The sequence below is a fragment of the Oxyura jamaicensis genome, chromosome 24 (assembly GCF_011077185.1).
Source record: "Oxyura jamaicensis isolate SHBP4307 breed ruddy duck chromosome 24, BPBGC_Ojam_1.0, whole genome shotgun sequence".
Classification (NCBI taxonomy): domain Eukaryota; kingdom Metazoa; phylum Chordata; class Aves; order Anseriformes; family Anatidae; genus Oxyura; species Oxyura jamaicensis.
The window spans coordinates 2,655,481-2,672,458 of record NC_048916.1 but is presented as its reverse complement, the minus strand read 5'-3'; the positions used below and the strand labels follow the sequence as shown (position 1 = coordinate 2,672,458).

Here is a 16,978-nt window from a genome sequence, read left to right as displayed (position 1 = left end):
AACGGGTCCCGTCGCCGTGTGTAGTGGGGCTGGGGTGGCAAAGTGTGTCTGGGACTGAGGGTTTGCAAGGAACGGGAAGGAGGAGTCTCGGATCGCGCTGCTGTCTCTGTCTCGCTGGCTGATGCGTGGTGTAAAAGCAAACCGCCCCTTTTCTGCCTGTCCCGAGTGCTCCACTCACCGTGGTATGGCCCCATAGCCAGACGGGGCACCAGGAGGTGCCCCCCTCCTCGCCCCGAGCCTCGGAAGGCTGTGGGCTGAGCCCAGGTCCTCGGTACCCACCCCCCCCCCAAGCTCCCCTATTGGTATTTTTCAGAAAAGTGCACAGAAATTGATGCACATTGGCTAAGATCGCGGGCTGGGACTGCACAGCCACAGGCGGAGGAGGCTCCTTGCTTGCTTTTTCTCCCTTCCTGGTGTTGAAACCGCTCATCAGGTGGGCTGGCAAATGGGCCAGCAAAGTTTGGACACACTCTGTATCCGAGCGCATCTTCCCCTTCACTGCTCCTCGGGGTCTAATTAGGTGTTTTCTTGATGACGCTGTTTGGAGGATAGGCTCCGGCTAACCCTGACTGCATCGGGTTAATCGTCCCGGTGGGGAAAAGCGAAACGGTGATTTTAAGCAGAAAACTCTCCCGTAGTTTGGGCTCCGTAGCAGTGGGGATGGAGTGCAGGAAAATAAAGAGAAAATCAAAGGGCTTTTAAGAGGAAAAGGAAAAAAAAATCACTTAGACTGGAAAGAACTCTTCCCAGCAGGAGCAGAAGCCAAGAACACATAATGTCCGTGGCGGTTAAACTAATGTTTCACATTTCCTTCTCCGGGGGTATTTGCTCAGGTGGGGGTGGGAATGGAAAGGGCCCCAACCGGTCGCCGAGCAGTTTATTGAGCTGCTCGCTGGATGGCACAAGAGGGGAAAAAAACGAACCACGAGCGACTGCAGAGGAAAAATCAATTAGCGCAGGCACCGGTAGAAAGAAGGAGGGGGAGATGCTGGAGAGAAAAGAGGGTTTTTATCATTCCAGGGTGGGGAACCTTTGGAAACAGCCATGTAAAGAAGTGAAAACCTTTGCAAGAGGCCAAAACCTGGAGCGGTTCTCGTGTGGCATCGCGCTGCGGGAGGCAGGGTGTGCAGAGAGGGGTGGTGGCAGGGGGAGAGGGGATGGGTCATGCAGTGGTGCTATAAAGCGTCATTGCAGAGCAGAGATGCTTGCTTTTTCCCCAAGTATGGGGCACAAAGAGCCTCTTTTGGTGTTCCCAGACCAGGAGAAGAGCTCACGTCTTAGAGCTGACGGCGTTCCTTGGGAGCAGGGAGGCGTCACCTGTCAAGGCACGGTGACATTCAGGCTTCAAGGAGAGCACTGGAGGCTTGCCCTGGGGTTTTCCATTTGCACGGCTATTTCCATATGTTTACCTAAACGGAGCCTGTGGGTGTAATTACACGGTGCTCGCGGGCTTGGGGTTGTGGTGCTGGAAGCAGCCGGGTCTGGTCGCCGCCGGCACCGAGCTGGGCTGGCCGGGGAAGTGGCAACGGGAACGGAAAGGGGATGGAAATGAGCTCCTGGGGTGGAAAGGTCTGGGAAAAGGAGCAAGGCTTACATCCTGCAAAGGGGAAAGAAGAGGCTACAAAGGAGCAAGGGGTCCCCAGCTCATCGTCCCTTCCTCCCTGGAGAAATGGAGAATGGGCAAAAACACAAGGACGCCAAACGCGGGAGATGCGGCAGGTACTGGAATTCAAAGCCGCGGAGAGCCCGGAGAAAGCAGGAAGGAATAGCAATGAATGGGGAACAAGGCAACTGGAGGGGAGACGGAAGAAGAGAGGAAAAGCCCAGAGACTTGTACAACAAAGAGAAGAACGAAACGTGCACACGCACCCAGCATCAAAAGATCAGGAGGCAGCAAAAGAGAAAAATGAAAGAATAATGAAGGAGCCAGGGCACAAAGAGGGGGGTGGTCCGGAAAGAGAAAGAGCTGGGCTTGCAGGAAGAGAACAGCACCTGCTGCCCTGGGTTTTGTGAAGGAAAATGGGATTGCCAAAGAGCTGGTGGCACCGTGAGATGCGGTGTGATGGCAAAGGAGGGCAGCAGGGCCCCTTCCCCTGGTGGGGTCCGAGCAGTGACCTCCCAAACGGAGCTGCTGGTGGTGACCAAGCTCCCTGGCCAAGGGAGGAGCTGTGGGACGGTGGGAACAGAGCTCTTGGTGGAGCTGGGCAAGTAGAGTTTGATGGGCAAGTGCTGGTGAAGGAGAGCTGTCGCGGAGGGCTGAGGGTTGTGGCTGGGCTGGGTGCCCACGAGAGCAACACCAGCGGTCTGAGAAGGCTGGGGAGGTGCAGAGCTCCAAAAAAATAATCTAAAAAAGCATCAGAGCAGCCAGAGCACCAGAGGCGTGGGAAATACAGCCAGGTTGGGTCTTGTTCAGTGGCATTAAAGCCACTCGTGACCTTCGTTAAGGAATTCAGGAGACTGGTGAGGGTGGGTGTTGGAGCAGGAAAGCGCTCACGTGTCCTTTGTGCGCGCGGCTGTTTGTTGCGAGATGCCGGGCAGCATCGGCAGTACGGGCAGCAACCGAAGGGTTACTGGAAGATGCTGAATGCTGGAGATTTGATGTCGCAGTGGCACGTGCCAGGAACCTGGGGCTTTCATGTTCCTGCTGTACATGGTGAAGGGAGAGCCGAGCATCCTCCGAGTGGCTGGGATAAAGCGCTAGCCCAAAATCTAGCTGGGTGTATGGAAGAGGACACGACTTTCAGCTGTAGGAAGTGATGGGGAGCATCCCCCTGGCTCCTCTTCTCGAGGCTTTTCGAAAGGAGGAAAAAGCCCCCAAAAGCAGCTGGCAGCGGGCGGGTCGGTGCGGCGGGCATCGGGAGCTGGTGGAACAAAAGAGCGGCGGCAGCTGGATTAATTACCGCAAAAAGCAAAAACGGCAAAGTGGGGGCGAGAACGGGAGAAGTTGTTTCCTCATTATATTCCCAAACAGCAAGAACGTTTTTATCGCACGCACAAATAGCTCCCTGGGAAGCACTTTCACTTCCTAATTGTTCATAAATTTACTGACAGGTGGTTACACAGTAGGTATACCACTCGGAGTTTCGGTTTTATTGCTTTCACTGTCTCAACGCAAAAACCTAGAGAAAAAGGGGTGCGCAGGTGGGAGACGTGGCCCAGCAAGGGCAGCTAGATGCTTGTGCTTAATTTTCCAATTTCTTGTTCACGTGAGTTCCTCGGCACGTCCAGATTTTGGTTTTGCTCTGATGAAGGGGACTTCGTTGGCTTGTTTATCCCATTCCTTTGTCTCATGAGTTGTGGCTGTGGCCTGAGGGTGCCATGGTCCAGCCCTGCACGGTGCTGTTGGTTTCCAAATCCTCCAAAACGGGGGCAGAAATGGGCACACGGTGCCACGGGAAGGTTCTGACACACCCAGAGATGGAGAACATGCCATGCAGTGCTCCCAGGCATCTGCAGGAAGGCGTTGTGGTCGGTTTTCCTTTTTCCCCCCTCCCTTTGGCTGCGCTCAGATGTCTCTGAGCACGAAATACCTCATCTCCGTTGTGAGATGGTTTCTCTGAAATGTTTTGGGTTGTGATGCTGGCCCAGCCGCTCCACACAAACCGTGTTTTGCCGTGGGAAGGCAGTGAAAAGGCAGCATTTCAGAGCAGGAGAAGGGAAAAGGGAAAGTTCCCTCCCCCCCCAGACCAAGCGCTCTCGGAGTGCGCAGGGTGGCGGCGTGACGTTGCCCCTCGCGGGACCGAGGAATTTGACAAAAATCATCCCCGTGCCCGAACTAGAGCTGTCAGATGCGCTTAATCTATTATGTCGATAAAATCAACTCTGACGAGCCTCTCCGATGGTGCTGTCATCAAAAGTGAGTTGATGAGAGGTGATAATCCTCGCTGTCGACAAGCACCACTTTGGCACAGCTCCCGGCGGTGCCCCCTTCTCAGGAACCAGGTAGGACGCCGGGCGCGTCCACGCGGGTCCCCCTTCATGGGCAGCCCCATGCTGGCCCCGGGGCTGGGTTTGTATCCCCATCTTCTGGCTTCCAGGCCTTTTTTGTGGCCTGTTAGCCAGATGAAATAGGGGTGAATGAGAGGACCAAACCCCCAAACCCTGGGCGAAGCGAGGCGGCACGCAGGGACCCGTCTCCGTTTGCCAACGGGGACCGGTGCCATCCTGCTGTTCTCCCCATCTGCAAAAGGAAGCAAAACCTGAGCTTTCAGCATATTTCCCCCCCTTGTGCTGCCTTTCCTCACGCTAATTAGTCCTTGCCCAGTGACACCTCTGACAGCTCCATCCTGCCTGTGCCGGGGAGGCTCACGTGGAGCTGTGGGAGCATGGGGTGGAGGCAGCTGGGGGTGCTGGGGAGGGAGGCAGCAGAAGAGGCGGGGGGGCACCAGAGCCATGCCAGGGTACAATCCTGCTCCCTGCAGGGGACAGCACCTCGTGTTGGAGGGGACAGCTGGGGAGGGGACGGAGCAGTGTGAGCCCTGCGTCTCCGCAGAAGAAGAGAGGTGAGAGAGCGGGCATGGGAAGCTTTGGGGCTGGACACTGTGGGACGGTGTCCATGGAGGTCCTCACGTCCCCGCAGGGCAGTCAGGAGGAGACTGTCCCCTTTGGGGGACAATGCTGTGAGGCTGGGGTGGCCGGGAAGCCGTCCAGGCGCCCATCTCAGTGCTGCAGATAAACCGTCCGTCCTCGCCCATCTGGCAGCAACGAGAGGGAGAAATGTGAATAGCAGGGGGAGGAGATGAGAGGTCCATAAATACTGGTGAATAAATAAAAGCATTAACATTTAATGAAAGAGGGCTGCAGCTCTCCTGCCAGATCCATCTCTGGCAAGAAGGAAGGGAAAAGCCTCCTGGTCTGGGGGGAGCAGGGAGGGGGCTTGGGGAGTCTCGGGGAGCTCACACATTTGTGGCATCGTACCGGGGCTGCCCATGTCGGGCACCGCGGCATCTGACGGAGCAGTGCTGCACGCTGGGCTGCTCTTTGGGGTCATGCCCATGGCAGAGCCGGTGTTGGCATCCCCGGCTGCAGCCAGCCACCACCTCCGAGTTGGGCAGCATGTGAGAGGGGGCCCTTTGCCACTTTTCTTAGTCTCACCAGCACGCAGTGCTGCTGGTCTGGTGGAGAGGCACCGTGGTGCGGTCGGTAAGGCTGCTGGGGGGCTGTCCTCAGAAAGCATCGGGCTGAGCAGGAGATTCGAGCCCAGGCACTTTTCCCACGGGGTTGCGTGGGCTGTGGCAGTGCTGTGGGGTGTCTGCCCTGCGCACTGCAGTGCTGCGTCGGGAACATTCGCTGTGCCATCGTGAAACGTGAAGCTCCAGGCAGGCTTTGGGCATCCCCGTGGAGGTTTTTGGGTCATGTTGCAAGGGTGCCGTGCTAAAGGGCTGCCCATGCCCAAAACGGGCCAAATGCAAGAAGTGTCACACCCAGGTGAGCAGCAGCGTCCCATGGGTCCCCATTGCTATTTTGCATGGGTAACTGGCTCTTAGCAGCAGGTCAGCTCTCATTTTGGGATGGAGGGCAGGGACGGAGCCGTTTGGGGGCAGAAAAGCCACCGAGCACACTCGAGCAGCCCCACTGCTGCAGGATGCTGGGCACTTTGCAGAGCCCGCAGGCATCCATCTTCTCCTGCCTTATCCCAGGTGTAGGAAGAGGTCTCTTTGAATGGATTAGGAGCTAATGATCTGGAGGGACATCCGTTGTGTATGTCAGCGCTCGCTCAGCCTCGCCGCTCCGTGGCGTGCAGCATTAATGAGCTCGTGGCTAAAAATAGCCGGCCGCGCTCCCCGGGCCATGGCAGCGAGCGTTCCCGGTAGGGATCTGGGATACGGAGCGGCCAGGGGCCAAGTCAGCCCCTGTGTGTTTGCGTGGGGTCGATAATCAGGCAGTAATTACCGGCGAGCTGCCTCTCGCCGCGGGGGTTGGCAGGGAAGGGCCGTGCCCCTCGCCGTAGCCATCCCTCATGGTGTTGGGGCGTCTCGCAGCATCTCACGAGCTCCGAGCTCTCCAGGCACTTGGCAAGAAGAGCAGCTTGCTGCTGAGCAGGGGCATGACTGATGCCGGTGTCCAGAGTTTGGGGGAGCCCTGAGGGCTGCCTGCCTGTGCTGGGGATGGATCCCCAGCTCATGGCATGTATGGCCACCAGCCGTGCCGGTGTCACTGGTGCGTGAGGCCAGCCCCACGGGGCCACCAGCAGCTCTGCCTCCGGTGCCCTGCAGTGCACAGGGGGGCTGCTGGCAGGTTGGGCAAGTGGCATGGGTGTCCCCCCTCTGTGTGCACACAGCTTGCTTGGTGACACAGGACCGGCACCGTGTCGTGGCGGAGAGCACCACAAACTGGTTTTGTGTGCAGAGCTCTCCGGCACTGCTCAGCATCGTGCAGAAGGGCACTCACCATCTCCCTGCGGCTCGGGGTCCGGGAGGGCAGGGAGGCGAGGGGAGGCACGGGGTTTTTTGCAGCCCCCACAAGCAGCAGCAGGACCCCGTGTGCCGCAGTCACCTGGGCCCGAGGTAAAATATGAATCGGCACATCGGGCGGTGTGGGTCTCGAGCGGTAAAGGAAGGAGATAAATCACGGGCTTATTGTTATTGAATTTAGTGGCATCACTTTCACATTCAATTTCTCTCGCCCGCTTTCTGAACAAACAAGAAATTACAGCCCAAATGTATTTTTTTGGCCTAGTGAACATTATGCATTAACTTACCCCTGATTAATATTACACAGGGTCGACGCAATCCTCCGCGGGCTGCTTGCTGCGAACCAGCGCGCCGCTCCCGGCTTCCTCAGGGTTTCCTTCACATTCAATTTGCTCCTAGGAGTGGGCTTTTAAATGGAAAACAAGACTATTAATAAGGGGGTAGAGCTGCAGCGCTGCTGGGTTGCCTTACCCCTGTAACTCTCCAAGACAAGCGCCTCGCCGCTGTCCCACGAGCACAGCATGTGCCAGGGAGGCTGGAGAGGGTCCCTCAGGGTGGGCGATGGCCACATCGGTCCCCAGAGTGACCGTGGCAGGGCAGCTGGAGATGGGGCTGTACCCTGGTGACCCCCCTGCAAGCCGCGTTTTGTCCCAGCGGCAGCCAAGGACTGCTAATTTGGGGCAGGGATCTGCGCCCCTCGAACAGCTGAGGAGCGTCTCACCCCTGCTCCCTTAAATCTCGTGTTATCGGCGTGCCGTGGGCTAACCCGAGCTGGTGTGAGAGGTGTTGCAAGGTGCATTATGTGTGTCAGGAGACGAGAGGCAGAGCAGGCACGCCGCGTACCTGCTCGAGCATCGGCCCCGGTTTTGCTGCTTCTCTGCTTATTAACACGTTTGCCCAGGGATCGTTTATTACGTTCTATATTTAGTGAGAGGAGAGTGTCATAAATGTTGGATATTATCTGCACAGGGGATGTAGGACAGGGGGAGGGCCCCCAGCGATAGCTGCGGAGAATCAAAGATAAGCCAAGAAGAGCTTGCTGTTGACATGTAAATGAGCAGGGCTCGCACCTGCAGCAGTGCTGGAGGATGAGAAGTACGAGCAGGGCTCTCCGTCCTGGTGCTTCGGGGACCCCCCCCCCCCGCTGGGGAGTGGGACCGGAGAGCCTTTTGCCTCTGCCCGTGGGTAATCTGAAGCCACAGCAGCTCGAGAGGGCTGTGCTCTTAGCTGTGGCCGTGTGGTTGCTGTGCCCACGGGGGTGGTGTTGACGGGGAATGGCCCATGGTCAGTGTGACGGGCACCGTCATGTTGGCTCCTGGCCTCATCCTGCCTCCCAGCTCTCGGGTCCTGTTTGCTGACAGCATCCCTGTGCAGCCCCAGCTCCCTGCTGCTCTGCTCCTGAGTTAAATCAAAGGCGGCCTGCCCTTGAGGCTGCGTGCGGGGAGCGCAGTTGGTGGGATCTATAGAAATTTAATCAGGTTCCTTCGATGTCCTCCTGCGCGTCCCTGTAACCTCGTAGGCAATGATCGCCGTCGTGCTGGGTTATCGAGCTGGCCGGCGGCCCCACGCTCTCCAGGGGCACCCACCCCCCCGCATCCCTGACGTCTCGGGAGCATTTTTTGGTGGGATGAGGGTGGGCAGCAGCGTGGCACGGGGATGCAGTCCCTGTTTCCCTGCTCACCCTGGCCCACTAGGGTGTCTGTCTGTGGGCGGTTTGTGCGTGGCTGAGTTGGGGGTCGTGCGGTGATGCAGAGCTGTAGGAGCAGCGAGTACTTCATGCTGAAGCATTGCTGATGTAATGCAGCTGCCTGTGCAGGAGCTGAGCTATGGTCTGGGTCATTCTGCTTGCCTTGGATTCCATGAATAGGTCTTTCGCCTGCCCTGGGCACAGTTTTAGCTCCTTGCTCACAGGTGGTTCCATGCACGGAGCAGGGAAAGCACCAGGAATGAACTGGTCCCGGTCTGCCCCATGCCCACTGCAACTTGGATAAAGCTGAGCGTTGTCCCTGGGTGCTGCCGGGATGCAGAGGGGCTCTGAGCAGCTCTAAAGCCTGGTGTTGGGTTGCGGTGCCTCTAAACCTGTCCTGGCTGCCCTTCCCAGCACTGGGACAACCACTGCTTCCCTCCCTGTGCCACCTCCTTGCCCTGCAGGAAAGCTGCCTCCCACCTGGGTCTTGCACGAGAGTCACTCCTGTGGTCACCGTCACCTGGGGGAGAGGGCAGCTGTGATGGGATGAGGCAAAGAGGCGCGGAGCCTCCATCGCCTCCGAGAGGCCCACACAGCTAGCCTGAGCTGCTCTGCTCGTGGGCCAAGGACTGTGGAGAGAGGGAGTGCTGCAGGGGGCTCCCAGTTACTTGCATGACCTGGGAAATGCAGAGCACCAGGAGTGGCCAGGCTTTATTGCAGGAGCAGGCAGCTGCCCGGTTTCTGGGTGCTGCTGCAGCCAGCAGTCCTGCTGGCTCACGGGACTTGGGGTGCCTGCGGCCCTGCGTCCTCCCAGGTCCCACCCAGCAGCCCCAAACCCATGCTGTCAGCAGCAGGGAGAGGTGTAAGGATGCAGGTGGCAGCACAGAAAGCTCTCTCCTCGTCTGAGCGAGGAAAGGCTTTTGGGGGGTGTCTCGAGTCCTTGGCACGTTGTTCCCGTGCCAAAGGTCCCCGCAGCAAGAATCGCGGTGGGGTCGGAGCCCGGTGCCGATGCCTGGCCACAGATCAAAGCTTCTTGTGTCAGGGCTGACATCTCTCTGCCTGCAGAGCAGGAGGAATCCCGGCTCTGTGTCTGGGTTCCCACACGTGCGGGGCCCCTTCCCACGACAGACCCGTTGGGGACAAGCCGTCGGAGCGTGCCGCCCGCTCTCGGAGCGCTAACTACATTTTTCACCGGTTGCCGGCGCACACTTTTCATTTTTGGATTGCCAGTCTCCCCTGAAGGACTCAGACAATCTCCCTCTGCTATAACAGACTGTACTTCTATATTAAAGTGTCAAGTTGCTGGGAAATTTACTGCCTCCCAGGGCCCATCAGGCGGCGCAGGCTTGGCAGTGCCTTTGCCAGGGGGCTGCGCCGGGGAGAGGGCTGGCTGCGAGCACACGCAAAGGCAAGCCCAGCCTTGTGGCCACCTGGGAGCCAAAGGTGCTCTCGGGCTGTATTTTAACCCTTTTCTTGTGACTTTTAACGAGGCACGGGCATCGGTAGCGGTTGAGCATCAGCAGAGCTGGCCCAGCCGCGGGAGGGTGGCAGGGGTTGGTGGCAGGGTGCTGCCCTAAGGACGAGCTCCAAACGCAGTCGGTGCTTTAGGTGGCGGGGCCGTGGCTCCTGGCACTGTGGTGAAGTGGGACTGGCAGTGCCGTTGTCCTCACAGAGAAGGACCCAGGTGCCTGGGCTGAGTGCTAAGAGCATCGCCTGGCCAGCACAGGGCTGTGCGTGCCCTTCTGAGGCTTCTTGGGGTACAAAGGGACCGCCGTGGGCTCTGTGTCCCCTGGTCAGCGTACCCTCCCCGTTCTGCCCCATCCTTATTTTGCCATCTGGGCAACATGAGCTGCTGGTGGACAGCGTCACCCCTCGCTTGGCATCCCTCGGCTGCGTGGCTGTGGCATCCCTCCCCTCTGAGGTGCAGGCAAGGCACTGCCTGGGGAGGGCTCATGGGGCACAGCACCTGGCAGGGCCGCGGTGGAGCTGGGTTTAGGGAGAGCCGTGCGGCGTGGTTGGGTCAGCTCCTGGGGGTGGCATCCTCCAGCCCCGTGGTCCAGAGCGCCAGAGAATGGCGTCGGCGAGCGGGCTTTAATTGCTTTTTGCCAGCAACGGGGATATTTATGGGTTTGGAGAATGCCAAGTTATTTATTAGATGGAGTATCAGGGGACAGACTAATATAAATCACGATGGCCGGCATTGAATGGAGCAGACAATCAGTAATTTAGAAAGCTTTAATAAAAATGCTAAAATATGAGAGCTGTTGGCGGTCGTAACGAGAATCGGTTATGGCGGCGGTGCCCGAAGCAGCGGGGGCTGGTGTTCTGGGGTGGGTGGGCAGACCCCAGGGCTGTGCTCAGGCTGGTTAGAGATGGCATTTTGCAGGTGTGGGGTCAGTGCTGGGGAGGAAATTGGGGCAGACACCGACGGCTGATGGCAGGCTGTCCGTGTCAGAGGGGCGGGTGGCATGCATGGCACGGGGACAGCGCAGCAGACCCGCTGCACCGTTTGGATGGGTCCCAGACCTGTGCGCTGATGGCCCCCCGTTGTCGTGTGCCTTGCAGTCCCCCCCCAGATCGTCAACATCTCATCAGACATCACCGTGAACGAAGGCAGCAGCGTGACCCTCATGTGCCTGGCCTTCGGGAGGCCGGAGCCCACAGTCACGTGGCGGCACCTCTCCGGGAAAGGTGAGGGGAGGCGCGGGGATCTGGGGAGCCACCCGTGCTGGATGCGGGGTGCTGCTGGAGGGAGGGCTCCACAGGTCCTCCTGCGGCGGGGGGACAGCTTGGGAGGGATGCAGGGGGCTTTATGTGGGGGTCGGTTTGGGGGATGTCAGGGGTCCAGCCCAGGAGGGCGAGGTGCTGGACGCTGCCGGTGACGGTGCCCCGTGTTTATCCACGGCTCCCAGGACAGGGCTTCGTGAGCGAGGACGAGTACCTGGAGATCACGGGCATCACGCGGGAGCAGTCCGGGGAGTACGAGTGCAGCGCTGTCAATGATGTGGCCGTCCCAGACGTCCGGAAAGTCAAAGTCACCGTCAACTGTAAGTGGGTGGGGAGGGCGTCCTAAGGGGGCACGTGGCGGGGGGGTGGGCGCGGGGCCTGGCCCAGGGGCGTGACGTGGTGTGGCGTCCCCGCAGACCCGCCGTACATCTCGAACGCCAAGAACACGGGCGCCTCGGTGGGCCAGAAGGGCATCCTGCAGTGCGAGGCCTCGGCCGTCCCCGTGGCGGAGTTTCAGTGGTTCAAGGAGGACACCAGGTGCGGGGGCACGGAGGACGCGAAGCGGGGCGAAGGTGGCCGAGGGAGCAGCACAGAGGGTCGGGGGTCCCAGCGCCAAGGGGGATTTGGGGTCCTTCCTCCAGGGATGGTGGCACAGGTCAGGGTGGGGGGGATATGGCCGGGGCATCCCGGGGAGGAAGGCGGGCTGGGGACGGAGCGAGAGGTGTGCTTCTAGTGGCATGGTGGGGTGAAGGGGTGGCTCCTGGGGGGCTGGTTGGGGTCTGAGTGCACGTGGTGGTGGGCGAGGAGGGCTTTATTCTCTCCTTGCCCCATCTGGGCTCTGAGCAGCGCCATCCACCACTCCCTGCAGGTTAGCAAACGGGCTGGAGGGGGTGCGGATCGAGAGCAAGGGCCGCTTGTCGACGCTGACCTTCTTCAACGTCTCGGAGAAGGACTACGGCAACTACACGTGTGTGGCCACGAACAAGTTGGGCAACACCAACGCCAGCATCATCCTGTACGGTACGTGCTCCTGCTTTTTGCAGCTTGGGGTGGCAAGGAAGGGAGGGGGCCATAAGCAGATAGGACGATGGAGCAGAGCAGCACGGAGCAGAGCAAGTGGAGCCGGGGGCTTGTTTATGGGGCTGGCCTGGTGGTGTGTAGGTGGGAGCAAGCCTGAGGATCCCCGTGACAGTGGGGGGGAGCAGATGCATGGGTTATGGGGATAGGAGAACAGTGGGTGAGGGCACAGAGAGAGACATGCACAGGGATGATGAGAGAGACACAGCTGAGAGAGGGAGGGACAGAGGGAAAGGGCTCATCTCCTCACACCTTCCCAGCCCCAGGATGAAGCCCCTGGGCACTGCTGGGACCCTTTATGGCACCCAGGGTGAATAGGATGCCTGCTTCTGGCCACCGCGATGCTACTCTCACAGGTACACCACGAACAATGCTCCAACCCCCACAGCACAAAGATGCCCTTCGTCACCAATTGACGTGGTCCCTTGGCATGCTTGGGCACTGTGGGGTACACATGGCACATTTGCAGGCTTCCTGCTGCCCCAAATGGGGACTTGATCTCCTCCTGCTGGCCCCATTTGCTGCCCACCAGGGGGAAAGGGGATGGGGACGCAAGGGGACAACGGGGCTCCTGTTTGCATGATGTCCTCTGTCCTCTCACCACCAGCCTTAACGCTGTCCCTCCTCTTCCTCCTCTCCCCCGTGCAGGACCCGGAGCAGTGCACGACGGCGGCAACGCGGCATCCCGGGTGGCCACTGGCCTCTGCCTCTGGGCCGCCCTCCTCGCTCGCCTCCTCCTCGACTTTTGATAAGGGAGCGGAGGGTCCCGGGAGGCCCCGCCGCGCCTCTGCCCCGCCGCGGGCTCGGCCCGCCGGGACGGCCGCCCGGGGACTCCTCTCCGTCGGACGGGCGCCGCGCCGGAGGACGGGGAACGGCGCCGAGGGGCCGAGGACGGCCGCGTCTCCCACGTGCCGGGATCATTCTCGCCGCTGGTTACGCTGTACAGACCCCACCACGTGCCACCAAGACTGTCACCCGCCACCGTCGCCCGCCCGCCCGCCGCGCAGGGCGATGCCGTGCCGAGCCTTGCCCGCTGCCTCGTCCCTCTTTGCGCCCAGCCGGTTGCGGCTGATGTGCCCTGGGGATGTGGTCCGGCGTGGACGGGGCTCCCCGCTGCCGCCCGGCAGGCGTTCTGGTGGCATCGTGTCCCACACGGGTGCGGCACGGCGGGTGCCACCTGGACCGCTCACCGGGGATGTCCATCTCGTCGTTGCGTCAAGCCACCTGAGCCCAAACAGACCCCAAAGTTGAAGCCCTGCGTCTCTGCCTTGCGCCTTTTCAGTCCTGAATGTGATTTCTCACCACCAAAGCTCCTCCCTCACCATCTCCTCACTTCTCCGGCCCGTAATGCTCCCCTCCACACCACGGCCCCACTGCCCTGTCCCTGCTGACTGCCCGAGGATGTGGCCCAGCCGTGATGCCCACCGACCCTTTCCAGCTGCCTCCCCTGGCACGACCCAAGCGAGGGGCGATGCTCAGTCCCCGAAGGACCACGAACCTCCCACTGCACTCCCAGCTAACATCATGCTCACCGTGCTCTTGTAGGCACGAGGCTGCCCTCCTGGGAACGAGTCCTAGGGGTCACCACGGTCCCTGCTTTGCTCCGGACCCCTGCCCGCGACACGCGGACCTGCCGCTTGGATGTGGCCCTGACACCGTGCCTGTGTTTGGTTGGAGGCTCCGTGGACCAGGGCTGGGTGAGATGCTCACGGCATGGCCAGCCAGTTGTTCAACGTGACAGCACCGCAGCACTGAAGCTGGAAGGATGCACAATCCAACAGAGGAAAGCACCAAGCACGGCCACCGTGACGGCTCCACCGCTCCTGTCCCACCTGTGCGCACCCGGAGGGCTGGGGCCAAGCGGTTCCTTCCTTTGGGTCAGCACAGTGGCTGCTCCAAATCTCCCCGAGGGCTCCTTGCCACGACCTCCCCCTCGTTCAGGCAGCTTGAAGCTGCAGGAAATGACCCTGGGGCTTCGGCTGCTGTGATTCCTTTGCTCACGCGCTGTGCCCGTGCCCCTGCCTGAGCAGAGGCCACAGTGTTTGACTGGTCGGAGGCAGCTCGGGCTCCACTGGAAAAATTATGGCCATCAATTTGCTGCACCTACACGAGAAGGACAAGGATGTTCCTGGAGCCCCCAGTTCGCCGTTTGCTGACCCTCTCTGCTGGAGGCTGCTCGGGCACCAAACCATGCAGCCAGACTCTTCCTTGCTTCCTGCAAGTCTTCAGCTCTCTCCCCTGCCACGCACGGCGGTCACCCCAGAGGGGCCGTGTCAGCTCCCTGCCTACAGCCCCCAGTGCCTGATGGCAGCCCATTATGTGATTCCCTTCACCTAACACGTAAAGAAACCCCGAGCCTTCCCTCCACTCCAGGATGGGAAGCTTTGGGTCCATGCTACAGGGACAGACCCTCCTCCTCCGCTCCAGAAATGTCGCGGCTGGCACTGGACAAAGTGCCAGCAACACAGGGACAAAACAACACCGAGAAAGCACACACCCCAACACCCCCAGGAAACGATGCCTCCCCCACTTTTCTCCATTTCGTCTCCCTTCTAAAGATGGCTCAACAGCTGCGGCCGTGTGCGCATCGTTCCCAGGCACACTCTGCCACTGCTGAACCCTCCTCGCCACCCTGCCCTGCTGTCCAGCCCACAGAAAAGAAATAAAAGCCTGGCACAGACCCGACAGCATTCCTGCCCTTGATGCAGCAGTGCCCTGGCCTCATCCCTGGTCTCTTACCGGCCGCCCAGGACCCGTGCAAACAAGCACACGTGCGATGCTACTGCGAAAGGCGTGGCAGCTACAGAACCTGAAGGGATGCAGGGCCCTGCACCTGGGACACTCCATGTGCACCACAGCTCAGCTACAAACCCCACGGGGCCGGGGGGCACCCCTCTGGTTTACCTGATGGGCAGGGGAGCAGCACAGCAAGGAACGCACTGCTCACCTCCATGTCCCGTGGTCCCTGTGGCTCTGGTACGTTCTCCACCAGCATCCTGGGAAGGAGCACGCGCTCCCATCCCCTGGCCCTGGGCACTGTCACGGAGGTGGGTGGCACCGTCTCCAGCTGGCACAGTGGCCCGCACGTCCTTCCCCAAAACCCCACCGCAGCCAATCGACCTGCAGAAGAAGTGACCCCTCTCCCACCCGAAGCAAGGCAGAAGCATGCAAACCTTCTCCCACCACCGCAGTGACACATCACCCGCAAGGAAATAGGCATAACCCCCTGGAGTCCTACCTGGCAGCTTCATCTCCCGGCTCTCCAAAACCGCGGGGGGCATCCAGAGGGGCTGGCTGCCCTGTGACACTCCTGCTTGTCAACACCCTGGGCAAAGGGCAGCCTCGGCCGAGCGGGTGGCCCCTGCTCAGCCCTCTGCTGCTGAGGCCTCCAGACACATCCCTGGGGTGCAGGAGGTGCTCAGCAGCGTGTCACCCCAACGCCAGGGCTGCTCTGCATCTCCCCGTGATGTCCCCGTGCCGCCCCGGCACCCCCTTGTGCCCCATCCCGTGCCCATGCAGCCCCGGGGGAGCCCCCGCACCCCCCAGCTGGTGTCCTCTGGTGCACGGCCCTCGCTTGGCACACCGCTCCGGTGCCCTATTTCTCTCTCTCCCCGCAGAAGAACCGCAGAATTAGCCCCCGACACGAGGCCAAAGGGCTGTGGCATTTCAGAGACAAGAGGTGAGGACTACGAGACGCCCCGAGGCCAGACGAAACGGCACCGGGGCCGCCCCGCGCTCCCCGTTCTTCTCCTCCCCAGGTCAGTTTGGGCTGGCTTCCTTGTCCTCCTCCGTCGGGACGGCGTTCGACTTTCTCGTGCCATGTAACGTGCAGTTGTGAGGAACGTGTTGGCTGTCCGAGGCCGTCGCCCCGCCGCGCGGGCGGGTGGCAGAGCCCCGCACGACCGCCGCTCTCCGCGTGCCGCGGCCGGATGGCTCGCCCCCGGCGCCCGAAGGCGAGGACGCGCGGTCTTGAGTTTCCGTCGATCATTGTATTCCAAGGGTGGCTATACTACCTGAGATTTGTGCATGTTACATTGTAGTTGTAACCTTTTCTAATTCGGCAAGAATAAGAGATGGTTGTGATTGTGCAGTGTATCAATAAAGTTTGACGAACTTTGTACCCTCGGGGCTTTGCTTCGCGGACTGCGCGTGCCGTGGGGAGCGAGCGGGGCTCCCGAGCAGCCGGTACCTCGGTGCCTTCTGCAGCCTCACCCCACACTTTGTTGTAGCCTCATTCCGCTCCCAGATTATCCCAGCACTTCTTCCAGCCCCATGGTTTGTTTGATTCTCGACCAGGCTCTTTGCTCTCTGCCCTGCTGCCATTCAGCTCCTCCCTTGCCCCCGTCCCTGAGCCTGTTGTGCACCAGAGGCTGCATCTCCCCAAGGAGATGTCCTCGCAGCTCTGCTGATGGGACCCACACCATGGACATGCACGTACCTCATTATGGAGCCCTGCAGGGGAAGGACTGTTTTTACTCTGCTCGCTCACCTACCTTCTGCAGAAGCCTCATCAGGTTCCTCCTTTTGGCAGTTTTGCCACCCCAGCATCGTCTTCACCACCTTATAACAACACCTGCTCTGACAAACCAACCTAGCCCTGCTCCAGGGGTTCCTCTGCAGATGAAGTGCTCCTAACAGTGCTTTGCTCCTGTTGAGATACGCTGCCACGAGACACAGACACAAGGCAGCCAGGACCAGGAAGAGAAGGGACCTGCACCTTTTGGGACCAGTTTTCCATCCCACCACCCTGCTGGGATGTGCCAACCCCCCCCTTCACTCCAGAGAGCCTGGAAAGGAGAACGGCTCCCAAGGCTGATGTCCCAGAGCCAAACGTGTTGGGGAGGCTGCTGGGGACCAGTGCACCTCGCTGGGGCAGTGGGAGGGACTGGGGGCTGTGGGGCAATGCCTGACCCGTCACGGGGTCTCTCACCTGCAAATGGAGCAAACGGCTCCATCGGGACCGCCACGAGCCACCACAGCCCCACACATCGGGAACAGCTCAGCTGCCCCCTGGGAAAGGTAAGTGCTGCCCAAACCACACTGTCCTCCCTGGGAGAGGGGTTCGGGATGGGAG

At 60.3% G+C, this 16,978-nt stretch overlaps 1 protein-coding gene across 8 annotated transcripts in view; it reads left to right on the top strand.

The window, feature by feature from the left end:
• LOC118178121 (opioid-binding protein/cell adhesion molecule homolog) overlaps positions 1–16,024 on the top strand; it is a 287,839-nt gene extending 271,815 nt beyond the window's left edge. For all 8 annotated transcript variants that reach the window (XM_035346389.1, XM_035346390.1, XM_035346388.1 and 5 more), the window contains 5 exons: positions 10,666–10,791; positions 11,013–11,147; positions 11,244–11,364; positions 11,696–11,847; positions 12,553–16,024. In XM_035346389.1, coding sequence (XP_035202280.1) covers positions 10,666–10,791; positions 11,013–11,147; positions 11,244–11,364; positions 11,696–11,847; positions 12,553–12,653 — 635 coding nt within the window. In that variant the 3' untranslated portion in view covers positions 12,654–16,024. The remainder of the gene's footprint in view (positions 1–10,665; positions 10,792–11,012; positions 11,148–11,243; positions 11,365–11,695; positions 11,848–12,552) is intronic.
• Positions 16,025–16,978: the final 954 nt, after the last annotated feature.